At 42.7% G+C, this 15,117-nt stretch overlaps 1 protein-coding gene across 12 annotated transcripts in view; it reads right to left on the reverse strand.

Moving 5' to 3' along the window:
• Positions 1-4,467: 4,467 nt before the first annotated feature.
• Positions 4,468-15,117, reverse strand: part of PPP2R2B (protein phosphatase 2 regulatory subunit Bbeta) — a 316,334-nt gene continuing 305,684 nt past the window's right edge. For all 12 annotated transcript variants that reach the window (XM_049649425.1, XM_049649427.1, XM_049649434.1 and 9 more), the window contains 2 exons: positions 7,439-7,530; positions 4,468-4,811 (listed from right to left, as the gene is read on the reverse strand). In XM_049649425.1, coding sequence (XP_049505382.1) covers positions 4,532-4,811; positions 7,439-7,530 — 372 coding nt within the window. In that variant the 3' untranslated portion in view covers positions 4,468-4,531. The remainder of the gene's footprint in view (positions 4,812-7,438; positions 7,531-15,117) is intronic.

The raw sequence follows: 15,117 nt of genomic DNA on the forward strand, positions 1-15,117 counted from the left end.
GCTTAAAGAAGGAAGATAATGAGAAATTACAAGTATGTCTTCATAGTGAGAATTGTTGCTGTTACGATTTTTATGGTGCTTTAAACTTACCAAGCAATTATAAGTAAATAAATTTCTTGTGCTTCTCACAGTAATTCTGTGAGCGAGGACAGATTGTTTTGTGACTATTTCACAGGTGACGACGTGACTGATGCACACCTTAAGTGACTTCTAGAAGTTTCTTAATTACTTTTCAGTGGAGTCAGGGGCGGGATCCACATTTCCTATTTCCCAGTTCCACATTCTTTCTATGACAGGCAAGTCATTCCAAGGGAAAGCAGTTCCTGAGGCTTGACTTAGAAATAGGGGAGGAAGGGATGGGTTAAGCTCTGACAGATACCTAGTGACTCAGGGGGCAGTGTGAATGTTTCCTAGGGGTGAAGTGGTGATTGCAGTATCTTTGGGGGTACTGTTTAAAACACACTGCCTTGGGGTGCCTGAGTGGCTCAGTCAGTTTAAGTGTACGACTCTTGATTCCAACTCAGATCACAATCTCACAATTTGTGAGTTTGAGCCCTGTGTTGGGCTCTGTGCTGAGAGTGTGGAGCCTGCTTGGGATTCTCTCTCTCTCTCTCTCTCTCTCTCTCTCTCTGCCCCTCCCCAACTTGTGTGCTTGCTCTCTCTCAAAATAAATAAAAAACATAAAAAAAAAAACCCCACACCTGCCTCATCTACACGTCCGTAATGGAGCCAGATTAGGAAGAGGGCTCACTCAGGATGTGGACTATAGTGTCACCCCCAAAGCTTTGCTATTAGGCTTACTAGGGCTCTCTTGAGCCCTGCAGACAGTCAGCAGAGTGAATAGACAAGCATGAATCCGTAGGGGTGGGAGAATAGGTAGGAGGGGAGCCTTAGCCAGTTGGTTTGAAGGAAGGGAAATTGTGGTCTCCCCCTTGTCAGTGATTGACCATTTTAGGGTCAACTTTCAGGATAATGGGTCCTGAAGTGTTGAAAAGAAATACATTGGAGATGCATGACTTACTTCATTGGGTATGGAGCTAAAAGAATTTTAGCTTCATCCTGGTTCCAACTGACTGCCTTTCATATGCTGGTTGTGTTAATAGGTGTTGCTATGGTTAATTATGAGATCACTGAGAAGTTTAAAGATGCTTTACTGACAGGCCCTCCCCCCACCCACACAGCTGTCCAATAGAGTGAAGACAGGAGCCAGACTTTAAGGATTTAAGAAGCAAATGGGTTCTTACTGCCCGCTCACCTGTGTGCACCCCACTACTTGATGTTCATTTACATGTTTCTTCTTTGTTACTTCAAAATCCTCTTCTACCTCCAGATAAGACAGCATGGATCTCTGCCCAAGTGCAGCTTTTTAAATGTCAGGAACTCTGTTTTATTTGGATCATTTCAATAAAGCCTTGGGAAGCTCTAACTCCCTCTCCTCCTCAGTCAGCTGCCATCCTTCAGTGCAAAGTGATGGCTCATACCAAGCAGCAGACTTTGCACTATTAGGCAGAGCAGGGCTCTTAGAACCCAACACACTGTTGACAGTGTGGCAAGTCAGCGTTCAGGTAGCTTTTAGTGTCAGCTGGAACAGGGATTGATTGGGTGGATGTTGAAGATCCCCAGCATGGGAGCAGAAGGAAACTGGGATTGTAAAATACCTAGTTCAGTACCTGGCACAGAGCAGGTCATTGCTGATACATGGTGGCGATTGCTGCCTGAGGTCTAGTCTCTAGCGCCTTCCTCTCCTGTTCCAGTCCAGGAATCTTGTATGTTTTTTTCCTGATGCATTCTTTATTCAAGTGGCTGCTCTGTGCTCTTAACTCTGAGATCTCTGGCAAATCCCTCCCACTCTCTGGATCTATGTGCCAAGGGTGTAGGACTAAGCATGGGGGATTTTATGAAGATCCACAGATAGCATGCAGGGGGCCTGTGAATCCCTCAAAACCATGACCAAAGCTGTCATGGGTTGTGGAAAGCACTGGTGACTGTAGTTAGTGAAGAAGCATTGTCCATCGGGACTCTCTGATGCCTCCGAATATTCTCTGATAGCAGTTACTCTGTGTCCTAAAGTTGGAACATGTTCTTCATGGTTCACAAGATGATTGTAGGTGGTACTTGGGTACATTTGTTATATTACTTGGTATGTGATTATTTTAATGTCTAAAAAACACTAAAATGGATATTTCATCATTATTTCTTTGGAGGAGGCTAAGTGTTACTTTTAAAAAAGGTGACTTAAATGAGCAATAGCACAGAGGTTGGTTGATGCCTAAGTTTGAGCAACAGTGATCTCTCACAAGCCCCACCTGGTACAAAGAGAGGAGATGAGTCTCAGAGGAGCAGAGAGAAGGCCATAAGGAAGCTGATAGTAAACTTTGGAGAATAACTCATTGTTCCTTCTATCTATCCTGATAAGACAATTCTCTATCAGCTGGAGAAGTTTCTGATCCTCTCTAAAGTCTCCTCCAAGAACACTGTCCCAGCCAGGCCAGGCAGGAATCCTGCCCAGAGAGTTTCCACCTGGGCCACTTTATGGACAATGCCTGAAGAGAGGCTTTCATTGAGGGAAGAGGAGAAACACTGAGGAAAAAAGTCACATCTTTTATCCACATGATACTTCAATTTTGAGAAGTACTTCTCATATTTTAAAGTCCTAGATAGCTATTACCTTGCCAAAAAGCTGTTATTAAATGGATAGTAGCTTAGAATGGAAATAGGGTTCCTATTTTTTTCCTGCCTCCCCAAGCAATGTAAACTTGGAGTTGGAACTTGTAATAAATATGTGAATCAAGGAGCGCCTGGGTGGCGCAGTCGGTTAAGCGTCCGACTTCAGCCAGGTCACGATCTCGCGGTCCGTGAGTTCGAGCCCCGCGTCAGGCTCTGGGCTGATGGCTCGGAGCCTGGAGCCTGTTTCCGATTCTGTGTCTCCCTCTCTCTCTGCCCCTCCCCCGTTCATGCTCTGTCTCTCTCTGTCCCAAAAATAAATAAAAAACGTTGGGAAAAAAAAAATAAAAAAAAAATTAAAAAAAAATATGTGAATCAAAAGAGACTTTCTCTTTAAAATAAAAATGCTCATTTCAAGCCATTTGTTAACTCACAAAATGGAAGATTCGTGAATAAGAAGGGGAATGAGTCAGCAAGACAGGTATGGAGATACTAAGCTCAGACCCAGCTTTCTGGGAACCTCCCTCCTCCTCCTTCAAATTTATAAATCCTATGAATTCATTTAGTTTTCCCAGAGTTGTGCCCTGCAGAATCTTCTGGAACTTAAAAGAAGTCTGAATGGTAAACGTGGAGGGGGAAGGATGAACCAGACTGCATAGGTTCAAGCAGACTTCACTGTACTGTGGAAGATTCTTGACTCTCCCATATTCCATTTTTGTAGGAAGAGAGCCCTTTGGTGCATTTTTCTAAATGGTGAGCTTGAGGTGGATTAGAAACACTTGATTAGACTTCACAAACGAGCATTTTTTACCGGCCATTTTTGTTCTAGCTGCGGTGGAGATGGATGGATTGTGACTCTTGGTCACCAAACCCAGGAAGAGGGAGGGGGTTGGGTAGCAGACACACCCAAAAGGAACAGACCAGCCTTTCTCCAGGAGCCAGGGGTGGTGCTGCCGCATCATTTCGAATGCCAGATAATAAACAACCAGACCTTGGCCTTTAGAAGTCAATGGAATAAATAAACTGGAAAAGGTTGAAGAGAAAAAGCCAACCAACATGTAAGTAGAGGATTATATGGAGCCATTTAAAATTACAAAAAGCAGGCATAACAAGGCAGCAGATGGAATCTGGCCCCACATGGCCTTGCCAAGCTAACTCTGAGAAGCACTGTGTGGAAAGTGTTCTCTTTATGTCCCCTGAAGCATTCATGGGGTTTCCTAGCCAAATTCTCAGGCTGTTTCTATGGCGCTTACAAAGAAAAAGAGTATAGCAGTGGTGATGTGTCCCCTCCCTTCTCATTCTGGGTCCTCTTCGTGGCCTCGTGAAATAAATCTCCGGTTCAAATGAGACTGTTAATAAAAAGTGCTGTGGGGGCAGGGGATGCTGACTGCTTGTGATTTTTCACACACAAAAAAGGAGAATGTCTCTAAGAGTAAACGGTGTTTATTTTTTTGTTGATTTTTTTTTCAATCAAATGGAATTGCTTAATTAAAAAAAACTTATCTCTTTTCTCTTTAAATACTACAGACAACCTCATTTTATCTCAGCAGACACCTAGGAACAAAACACTGGACCCACCAGAGAAAACCGGGCAATAAAAGCATCAGAAATTCAAGTCAACTATGGAGAATTAGTGTTAGCTGGCAGCTCTCAATTCTAAACACAAGTGTCTCAGAACCTATTGGGTTTGACAAAAGTCTCTTAGAACTGGGGATCTGGGAAAGTTGGACTCTTTTTAATTCTATTCCAATTGTTTTCTGCATAGGGAAATTAATGTCAATGCATCAAATGAAGACCAAAAGAAACATTTAAAAACATGTTTGACTAGTATTCAGTATGTGAGATTATTAAGTAATAACTTGTCCTCCTAGTTAACCTTGTCCTGGAATATATATAGGTTATTTGTAGCCGCCACTGCTATAATATTTTCTGAAGGATGCCAAGCTGTATGCAAGATCTTTTTGCTAAAGTCCAGACTGTCAACGCTGATCTCGTCTTTTCTTCGCTTGCCCCCCACGCACACTTTTCGCGGTTTTAGAATAGCCCGGGGTTTGCTGTTTTCCCTCGAGGCCTCAAGGGTGACATCACGCTTGGTGTTTCTGTCGAACATCCTGAAGAAGTTGTTGTAGGAGCCCGTCATGATGACGCTGCAATGTAGAGAGGAAATAGGGAGTGACTGAGTGCTCTGGAGAAAGGCAGTAACCTATCCCCATTGTGTCTTTCTGGAGCTAATGGTGTTACATCATGGGCAGCTTATGACACCATAAGTTTTATGAAAAACCAAAAACCCAAACAGGCTCAACAGTGTGACTGTGGTCTAAGTCCTGAATCACTAAAAGCAACAAGCTCTTTGATTGATTGGCAAATGGAGGGCTGTGATAATCCTCCTTGGTAATTCTGTTGGATAGATCCCTTATCTGGGTCTGTAAATGAGTCTGGTGGTTTTAATCATACCAGCCCTACCTCCCTCAGCATTGTGAGGCTGGAGCGAGGTAGTGACAGGAGGAACACTTCGGAAACTTTATAATAGTGGGGCCTCCATGTTGCCCAAGCTCCAAGGCTGTCCCCAGTCAGTCGGCATGGTGGGAGAAACCCTGAGTGTATAGCGCACTGACCCGTGTGCGTCCTCCTTCTGCTGAGAGCCAGCTCTCGATTTAGCCTTGCCAGAAAAGTTACCTAAAAAGTGGATGTCATCATGGTTTCCCTCAGGAAGAGAGTAAACAAATTCAAATTTTAAAAGGACTTGGAGGGGAAAGAAGCCTTGCCAGTGGATTCACAGATGGCTTCCATGTTTTTATAAGACCTCTCCATCCTCAGGTGTATTGACGATTTACTGAGAGCAGTGACTGCCAAAGCCTTCCAGATGCAAGGGACGGAGTCTTTACTGGTGACAGGCTGAGAGGGGGATAATGCTGCCTCAGTAACATCCCACAGGGGCTGCCCCTGGACAGGCTGGCTTGGCCTCATTTCTGGGTGAAGCCCTGATGGTCTGGTTAGACTGGGAGAGGATACACCTCATTGGTGTTCACATGGCATGAGTGCATAGACAGGGGAGGGGGAAGCTCAGAGCATGGGGCCACAGCCAGGGGAGATAGGTTTTTACGAACTGGATCAGCTGTGTCAGGCAAATCGATCAATGGCTAGATTCGGTTACTCTTGCCCAGGGAATGGATGTTGTGAAATGTGTTGGTCTCTGTAGTAGAATAAGCTGTTGTTACCTTATCAGGAAGGGTGCAGAATGCTTGACTGCCGCAGTCTCATCTTGCCTTACGTTATCCCCGGGGGGGGGGGGGACTTACACATGAGCACAGGTGACGAGCACAGTGTCACGCTGCGAGGAAGTGACACACTCAGGCCTCCAGCCCACATGTGCCTAACTAACCCCAGGGCCTAGCACTCAGCCACTTGGCCTCATGGCTTCCCATGAACTGCCATTTGCTGGCCCCACCATCACTTGACCTGCTTTCAAACAGAGTCCTTCCTATTTATTTTTGTGTTTTTAAAACTCCAAACCTTATCTGAACCAAGAATTTTCTTGGTTATGGAAAGAAACTGTGACGTTATGAAAAAACAATGCTGACTTAAGATTCAAACTGAAAACTTCTTACTTTTGTCTCTACTACATACTAGCTCCTGAGCTGGAGAAGGTTACTTGACCTGGCTGAGCCTCAGTTTCTGCAACTATAAAATGGGTATGATGAAAACAACCTTGTCAGATTGTGGTCAGGATTCTAGAACATGATGTGTGAGGGGGTGACGCATAAGTACTTACTGAGTCTGGGTTAAGAGAGGTTATTGGAACAGTAACAAATAGGACACATCTATTAATCAACAATGAAAAAGTGAATTCTATATGAATCAATGTATTGATACAAATATACAAATAATGTAAAACACTTCCCCCTGGGGAGCTTTTGTTCCTACATCACAGCTGCTCCGTTGTCTCTTCCCTCTGCCTAATACCAAATGGGTGCTGCGACTTGGGTCCTCTGACATGTGGTGACTCTTGCCAGGCCTGCTACGTGGAAGGCACATTTTGGTTCACTGACAAAGCAGGCTGAATAATGGTCAGAAAAGCTTGTTTTTACAAAAAGCTCGAATCTGAGTGCCTTGCCATGACCGAATGGAGTGCTTCCAAACACTAGTGTGGGCGCCGCATTCCTCAACAAACTAAATCAGCTCCTAGTAGCCTGTACTTCATGTTGGAAGTCGGGGAATCATCTGTATTTGTCAAACTAAAAATGAACCATTAGAAGGTAATATGAAGTATGGTTTAAATAAAAGGCCTTAAAACAATAATAAATCATTTTGAGGGGATATGATAAATGAGGCCAACTAGAATTCAGCTAACCAATGACCAGGGCCTTTGGCCGGGTATACCAGAAGTGATCAGGGATAATTTTCGACCTAGAAAGTAAGCTTGGCAATAATCTGAGCTACTTAGGTTGGAACTTGGGAGGTGGATTGTTAGTGTTACTCATTTCAGCCATGTTGATGTAGCTCTGGTATGTAAAACAGGATTTTCTCGTTGATGTTACACACTCAGCTGTGCCAGTCCTGTAAGAGGACTCGAGGGTCTCAACACATGGTGCCCTTCATTTCAGGTCTGAGCTCAAGGGAAATCTGGTGACCCATACAGTGGACTCCTACCAGGGCTAGGGGCCTGATTTTCATCCCCCTTGGGCTGTGACCTCCTTAGGATCAGTTGCCCAGGGCCTTGGCAAGTACACGACCCACCTTTTGGAAGGTTCCCTAGCCACACAGCCTTTCTTACCTGTCTGACCCATTCCACACACACTCAAATTTATCAAAAATGCAGTCATTTTCATAGAGGGAGCACAACTTGCTGCGGAGGTAGTCATGCACCTGTTGGGGAAATAAATCAAGAGGGTCAGTTATTATTTTTAAAAATGATTATTTCTGTGAAGACCTCTTCTTCTGATGTGAGCTGTTAATTCGTCCAGTGGCCCAGGTCTGAATCCAGGCTGGGCTCTCTTTAGACAGGGGATATTAGGATGGATTGATGAGCTGCTTATGTGGTGAGTGTGGATTAAAAAACTTTGCTGAATTAGCTAGTGGCCTATAGAAGGGCCCAGAAGGTGGTACAGTCCCCTTTTCTAAACTGATTTGCTAGTAGGCATTAGAGGACACCATTCATTGCATCTTTAACTCAACACACGTCTATTGCCTTCCTACTATGAGCTTGGGCTAGGCAGTGAACACAATAGCCTTTGTGTGTTTTCTTCCAGTGTGGAGGCAGATGAACATTCACATGGGCCTTTTATTCAGAGAAAGGTGAGGAGACCTCACAGAAAGGATCACTGAGCTGTGTTGCGATAATGTAAGCCAGCAAATGCAGGGAGGTTCGTTATAACCTGCTGACAGATGATGGTTTGGATTTGGCGAGAGCAGTGGTGGGAAATGGTGAACTTTCCAGGCATGTTTGCAGGGAGACCTGATAGGACTCGTGGATGATGCACCTGTGAAGTACGAGAGAAGGGGAATCAAGATGGCTCCTCGACCTTTGTCTTGAGCAAGTGGAAGGATGGAGTTGCCATTTGTGTTTTTGGGTATGATCATTTGGAGATGTCCATGCAGGTAGAGCTGCCGAGGAAAGTCTGACGTAAAGGCTGCATCCCTGAAGTATGTAGCATTTCTCCCATTGGCATTTTAAGAAGCAAGGTTATTAGCTGAGAGTGAGGAAGGGCAGGAGAGGCTTAGGAATCAATGCTGCAATTCTGGAAGGCACTGGGGCCCCATGAAATTGTTGGATGTGAATTTTATATGAGACTGTCAGCACGGTTGGGTCATTCATCCCATGTTCGATGAGATGTTTTGGATATTGAAAAGCTCTCTGAGTCATTTGGACAGTGAAGGTATAACTCTGCAAATGGCCGCTTGCAGTCTTGGGCCTTGTCAGGGTACCTACTTCACTGCTTTGGTGACAAGAGAATCCATGTGTGGCATTTGATAACTCTGCTGTAGCTGAACTCATTGTCCTTCCTTCTGCCATGTTTTGGGCATCCTGGATGTGGTACAAGTCTGATGTAGAAGGCCATTTCTGTTTGTAGGGCTGAAGACCTCTAGTGATTAAGAGTCTTTTGAGCAAAGAAGCAGAAGAGAGTCTGAGGGCAAAAATAGGATTGATTCTTGATCCTGACCAGGGTTTGGCAAACCTCTTCTATAAAGGGCCAGAGAGTAAATATTTATGCTTTGTGGGCCATATGACCTTGCTGGCAAACTCTCAGCTCAGCCCTTGTAATGTGAAAGTAGCCATACGTAATACATAAACAAATGAGTGGTGGGGTTGTATTCTAACAGAACTTTATTTACAAAAACAGGTGGGGGACAGGATTAGCCTCTGGGTCATAGTTTTGTTACTGAGGTCTTTGATGCCTTTTCTGGACTTGTCATTGACTTGTTTCTAGGTTCTTTGTCACAGAGGAAATAGAAGCCTGGGGCAGTGGAAGCTAAATTTGTTGTTCCAGTGTAGGCACACCTCGGAGATATTGTGGGTTCCAGACCACTGCAATAAGGTGAATATCATAACAAAGTGAGTTAAATAAACTTTTTGCTTTCTTCGGGCATGTGAAGGTTATGATTACGCTATAGTCTATTAAGTGTGCAATAAATCTCCTTATCTAAAAAAACAATATATATACCTTAATAAATACTTAATGGCTAAAAAATGCTAAACATGAGATTTCCGGAGAGTTGTCCTCTTTTAGTAGTAGTAGGTCTTGCCTCAGTGTTCATGGCTGTGGCAATTTCTTAAAATAAGACAATAAAGTTTGCCATATTGATGGACTATTTCTTTCACAAATGATTTCTCTGTAGCATGTGATGTTGTTTGATAGCATTTTACTCACAGCAGAGCTTCTGTCAGAATGGGAGTCAATTCTTTCAAATTCTGCTGTTGTTTTATCAATGAAGTTTATGGGATCATCTGAATCCTTTGTTGACATTTCCACAGTCTTCCCAGCATCTTCACTGGGAGTAGATCCCATCTCAAGAAATCATGTTCTTTGAACTCCACATCCTTTGAAGTTTTATCATGAGATTATGGTGACTCAGTTCCATCTTTAGGCTCCACTTGATATTTCCATCACATCTGCAGTGATTTTTCTCCACTGAGGTCTGGAACCCCTCAAAGTCCTCCCTAAGGTCTGGAAGAACTTTTTCTAAACTCCTGTGAATGCTGATGTGTTGGCTTCTTCCCATGAGTGACATATGCTCTGAATGGCATATACTATGTTAGATTCTTTCCAGAAGGCTTTGCATTTACTGTGCCTGCATCCATCAGAGGAATCACTTATCTAGGACAGCTATAGCCTCATAAAATGTATTTTTTCAATAATAAGACTTGAAAGTCAAAATTGGAGCCAACCCCTTCAAACCCTCCTGCTGCTTTATCAGCTGTGTGTGAGAGTGTAAATTTGTGTTATTATATATGAGAACAACATTAATCTCACTGTCCATCTACATCAGAACTTTTGGGAGATAGGGTACACTGTCAATGAGCAATAATACTTTTAAAGGAATCTTTTTTTCTGAACAGTAGGTCTCAAGTGGGCTAAAAACACTCAGTAAACCACGTTGTAAACAGAGAGCGTGCTGTCACCCAGGCTTTGTTGTCCCATTTGTAGAGCACAGGTGTAAGGTCCCTAGGATTTTCAGAATGGTAAATGAGCTCTGGATTCAACTTAGTCACCCACTGCATTTGCTCCTAACAAGAAAGTCAGCCTGTCCTTTGACGCTTTGATGCCAGGTATTGACTTCTCCTCTCTAGCTATAAAACTCCTTGATGGCATCTTTTTCCAAAGAAGGTTGTTTCTTCTACATTGAAAATATGATGCTTGGTGTAGCCACCTTCATGAATTATCATGCCTGGATCTTCTGGATAACTTGCTGTCGCTTCTGTATCAGCACTGGCTGCTTCAGATGTACTTTCGTGTTCTGCAGCTGGCTTCCTTCCTTAAACCTCCTGAACCAACCTGTCCTAGCTTTAATCAATCTTTTCTTCTGCACCTTCCTCATCTCTCTCACCCTTGACAACATTGAAGAGAGTTAGAGCCTTGCTCTGGATTATACTTTGGCTTAAGGGGATGTTGGGCCTGGTTTCATTTTTCTCTCTGGACCACTCATGCGTTTGCTGGAGTAGCACTTTTAATTCCCTTCAAGTACTTTTCCTTCAACATTCACACCCTGGCAAACTGTTTTGTGTAAGAGGCCTACCTTTCAGCCTACCTTGCTTTTTGCACAGCTTCCTTGCTGTGCTTAATCATTTCTAGTTGATGACTGAAAGTGAGAGATGTGGGACTCTTTCTTTTGTATGAACACTTTGAAGCCATTGGAGGGTTATTGCCTGGCCTAATTTCAACATTGTTGTGTCCAGGGAATATGGAGGCCAGAAGAGAAGCAGAGAGATGGGGAAAGGCTGGCAGGCAAACACACACACACACATCATATATTCCTTAAGCTCACCATCTTACATGGGCACAGTTTGTGGCACCCCAAAACAATTATGATAGTAATGCCAAAGATCATGCAACACAAATCATCATAACATAGGATAAAGCTTGGAGATGGTAAACACGACACAGAGATGTGAAACGAGCAAATGTGTTGGAAAAAAGGCACTGGTAGACTTGGTCAATGTGGGGCTAAAACAAACCTTCAAATTTTTTTAAAGGCAGTATCTGGGAAGTGCGATAAAATGAGACATGCCTATACTCTAGTTTTCCTACTTTTTGGAGAAAAATTTGAGCCAAATAGCTCCTTATTTTCAGCCTTATCTCCATGCTACTCATTCCTCTGATGTGGTATAGAGCACTTTGCAGAGAAGGCACGGATGCGGAGTGTTCTGAGAATGGAGAAACTGGTTTTGAAAACACATGGTTAAGCAGTTTCTATGATACAGAACTTCTCAGAATCCTACAATGGTTGGGAACTGCAAAGCTCTAAGAAGGGGATAGATGATTATTTTCACTGTAATTAGTGTTAGAAAAGTATTTCACTGTAATTACTGAAAATTTTTTTTGGTTCAGCCTATACTCTTCTTTATGAACATATCAAAACATGGGTGGTTTGGAAGTGTGGATCCATTAGGAGGAACCACATTGCCCAAAACTATAAATGGTTCTTGAAAGACAAAAGTCAGGAGGGATCCAAAGGAAAATCTGGTCTGAACTAATACTTTCTCCTCCTCAACAGCTAAATTTTGGGCTGTTCCTACTGCTTTGGCTTCAAGTCCTCTATAGAAAGAGAACATTGAATATGAAGGTATGTTATCTTTATGTTGTGTTGCTAAAACAAGAAAGAAAACCTGAGGCAAACAAGATGGACCAACCTCCATCAGAGAAGAGAAGGTTAAGAACATTCATTAGAAACATCTAATATACAGAGCAAGAGACAACTTAAAATTCACCCAATTTGATGTTTTCTTCATGTTCTAAATATTTGTTGTCCATGTTCCTATTGTGTATGGCTTTCTTGACACTAAACTGAACCTCTCAACATAGAGTTTCTTAAATCATGAACTCATGGAAGCCTGGTGTTGTACAGTTAATGGACTGCTTATGAGGCCCAGCAAGAGTCAACTCTATTGGTTGGTTCTTACATTTCAGGGGTTGACAAACTTCCCTTGTGAAGAGTCAGCAGGTATTTTAGGGTTTGTGGGCTATAATGTCTCTGTCACAACCACTCAACTCTGCCACTGTACTGTGAAAGCAACCAAGGACAATATATGCATGATCAGATGTGGCTGTGTTTCAGTAAAACTTCTTGTACTGAAACAAATGGAGGCTAGATTTGGCCCACCAGCCACAGTTTGCCAACCCCTGTTCTGTAGGAAAACTTGAAAATAGCTAATTATAGATAAGTCTACAATTTGTTATTCCTGGAAAGATGCTTGAGACCAGTTGATGCATGTATGAAAATACACAGCAGTAACATTACTTACTTCACTCCCCAGGGAAGGTATTAGTAACTGATGATGGAATTATTTCCCTATGGGCCAGCCCTCACAGTCTTTTTCAACAGTGTTCTAGGAATTCAGAGTTTATTTACCATCTTTGATACATTAACATTTTTATATAGCATATGAATTTAAATTGCTTTGAAATATGCTATGTAAAGTTGAAATAAACTTTTGTAACACTGCATTTCAATACATGTGCTAGGATACCTATTTCATGGCCTTTGACAAAGAACACTTCCACATCTACCAGTAGCTGAACTTGGTTTGAGAAGCAGGCTCTTAAAATGCTTATTATTCCATGTCACAGCTCACTGTGTTCTAAAACTAGCTTTGTTCTTAAAGCCTTTCTCTAAAATGAAAGTGCTAATTGCTCCTGCCACTGAAGAGCCTAAATCCAGTTTTCTCTAATCCAGGCTTGCCAGCAGGCTACACCCCTGTCAACACCACCCACACTCAGGTTCTACTCGACACTGCCCTCTGTTTGGTATGGAGTTTGTAACACTAGATGTTTGTCTGTGTAGTTGGAAGATGACGTTCCAGTTGGCTCTAGGCCTGGGCTGAAGGTAAGAGCCTGAAGGTAAGTGCTGTGAAGCGGGGCCCTGAAGTCTGGAAGGATCTAGGGGACAGTAAGACTCCAAATATATAGGGCAGGTTATTTCAACCACAAACTATCTCAATTACATATGTTGTCTTCATTTCTGGCCCCCAAACCTTCTCATAGGACCTTGTGTTACTCACAGTTGGTCAAAGTCCTGGGGGGTCCTCAATCTTCTCTCTGAATTTCTTCTGAAAGGTTGGCTTCTTCTGTGGCCACAGTAGTAGCAGGCCTTTGGCTCAAATGTATCAAGGTGGAGTAGGTGGGCTCCTTGCTGCTCCAGACCATGATTCCTTAGCTCTTCTGAAGAGCTCCCTGCTTTCCCTGAAGACTCGCTGCTGTCTACCTTGTTAGAGTCAGCAACAGTTCTGAGTCCCTCTGCCACATCCCTTGAGGCAATTGTAACACCCAGAGCCCCTGCCATCATTCTTCTGGTCTCTCAGTTACTTGGCCTCATCATTTTAAATGGTTTTTTTCCTTTACCTCCTTGGTCTTTATGAGACTTGCCATGACTGTTAAGTGTACCTGTTTAACAAGTACTACTCCATTGCTACCTCCTACCTTTTTAGTTCACTCCCTTTACTATCTTGATTCCATTAAATCTTCAAATCCATTTTCCTGTCTACTTTTCTTCACCTAGTATTTCCCTCCTTACTACCTGAGGTTTAGTGGTCCATCCATCATTATAATCACACCTTTAGTATGTACCTTCAACAAATTTGACTTTATCTTTCCTTCCATTGTACTCAAGTGGATCATTGAGCAACTCTACAACACTTCTGTATTCAACTCAGTCTTAGATTTACAAACCTCCTGACTTTGATGGATGGATTATCCATCTTCTCATCTAAGACCAATTCTGCAGTGGACCTGTTCCATCTTGCTTCCCTCAAGCACTTAGCTGCCTGAATTATTCTTTCTCTACTGGCTTATTCCCATCAGCATAAACTATGCTGTGATACACTTTCCTTATGCCTATATCCCATTCCAGATACCACTCCATTTCTCTGTTGCCCTTCAAACTAAAATTTCTTGCAAGAGTTATCTGTATTCATTGCACTCACATCTTCCATTTATAGTCTCTCTTGAAATCCACGCAAATCAGACCTTCATTACTACCACTCACCTCCACTTCTATCCATTGGCCTATTTTCTATCCATTCCTATTTGATTTAGCAACAGCATTTAGTAGTTGGTGTTTCCTTCTCCTTGAAATAGGCTCTTTGGCTCCCAGAACATTCCTCCTAGTTTGCCTTTTCTTAACCTGTAAATATCAGGTTCCCAGGGCACAGTCCTGACCTTTTCTTTTCTTTAAGCTAAGATATACCCAAACTCCAACTGAGCTGCCTACTTGCAGTTTCTGGATGTTTATTTGGCCCAAAATGTCCCAAACAAAATTCTCGATTTCCTCATCTGCATAAAATGGCACTGCCATTTTCCTAATTGGGCAGGATAAAAAAACCTCGTTTCCTCTTATATCACATATCCAATTTGTTGTCAACTGCTATTGATTTTACAAGATCTTGGCCACTTCCATTCGTCACAAGCTCATCTGAGCTACTCTCAGCCTTTGCCAGAATGTTGCAATAACTTCTTTACTGTTGTGTTTGCTACTATGTCCCCCTATAGGCTCTCCTCCCTAGCATAGCCAGAATGTGCTGGTCAATGATGAAAATGTTCTGGAATGGGATAGTGGTGAGGGTTCCACAACTTTGTGAATACATTCACATAGACTTCGAAAGGATGGATATTATGGTATGTGAATTATGTATCAAGAAAAATAGGCAAGTTAAATCCCTGTCTAGAATTTTTGTACTTCTTTTAATCTAACCCAAAATATCTTTAAAAAGACCAGTTTATTCCTGCCTCTTGATCTTTG

The sequence above is a fragment of the Panthera uncia genome, assembly GCF_023721935.1.
Source record: "Panthera uncia isolate 11264 chromosome A1 unlocalized genomic scaffold, Puncia_PCG_1.0 HiC_scaffold_17, whole genome shotgun sequence".
Lineage (NCBI taxonomy): Eukaryota > Metazoa > Chordata > Mammalia > Carnivora > Felidae > Panthera > Panthera uncia.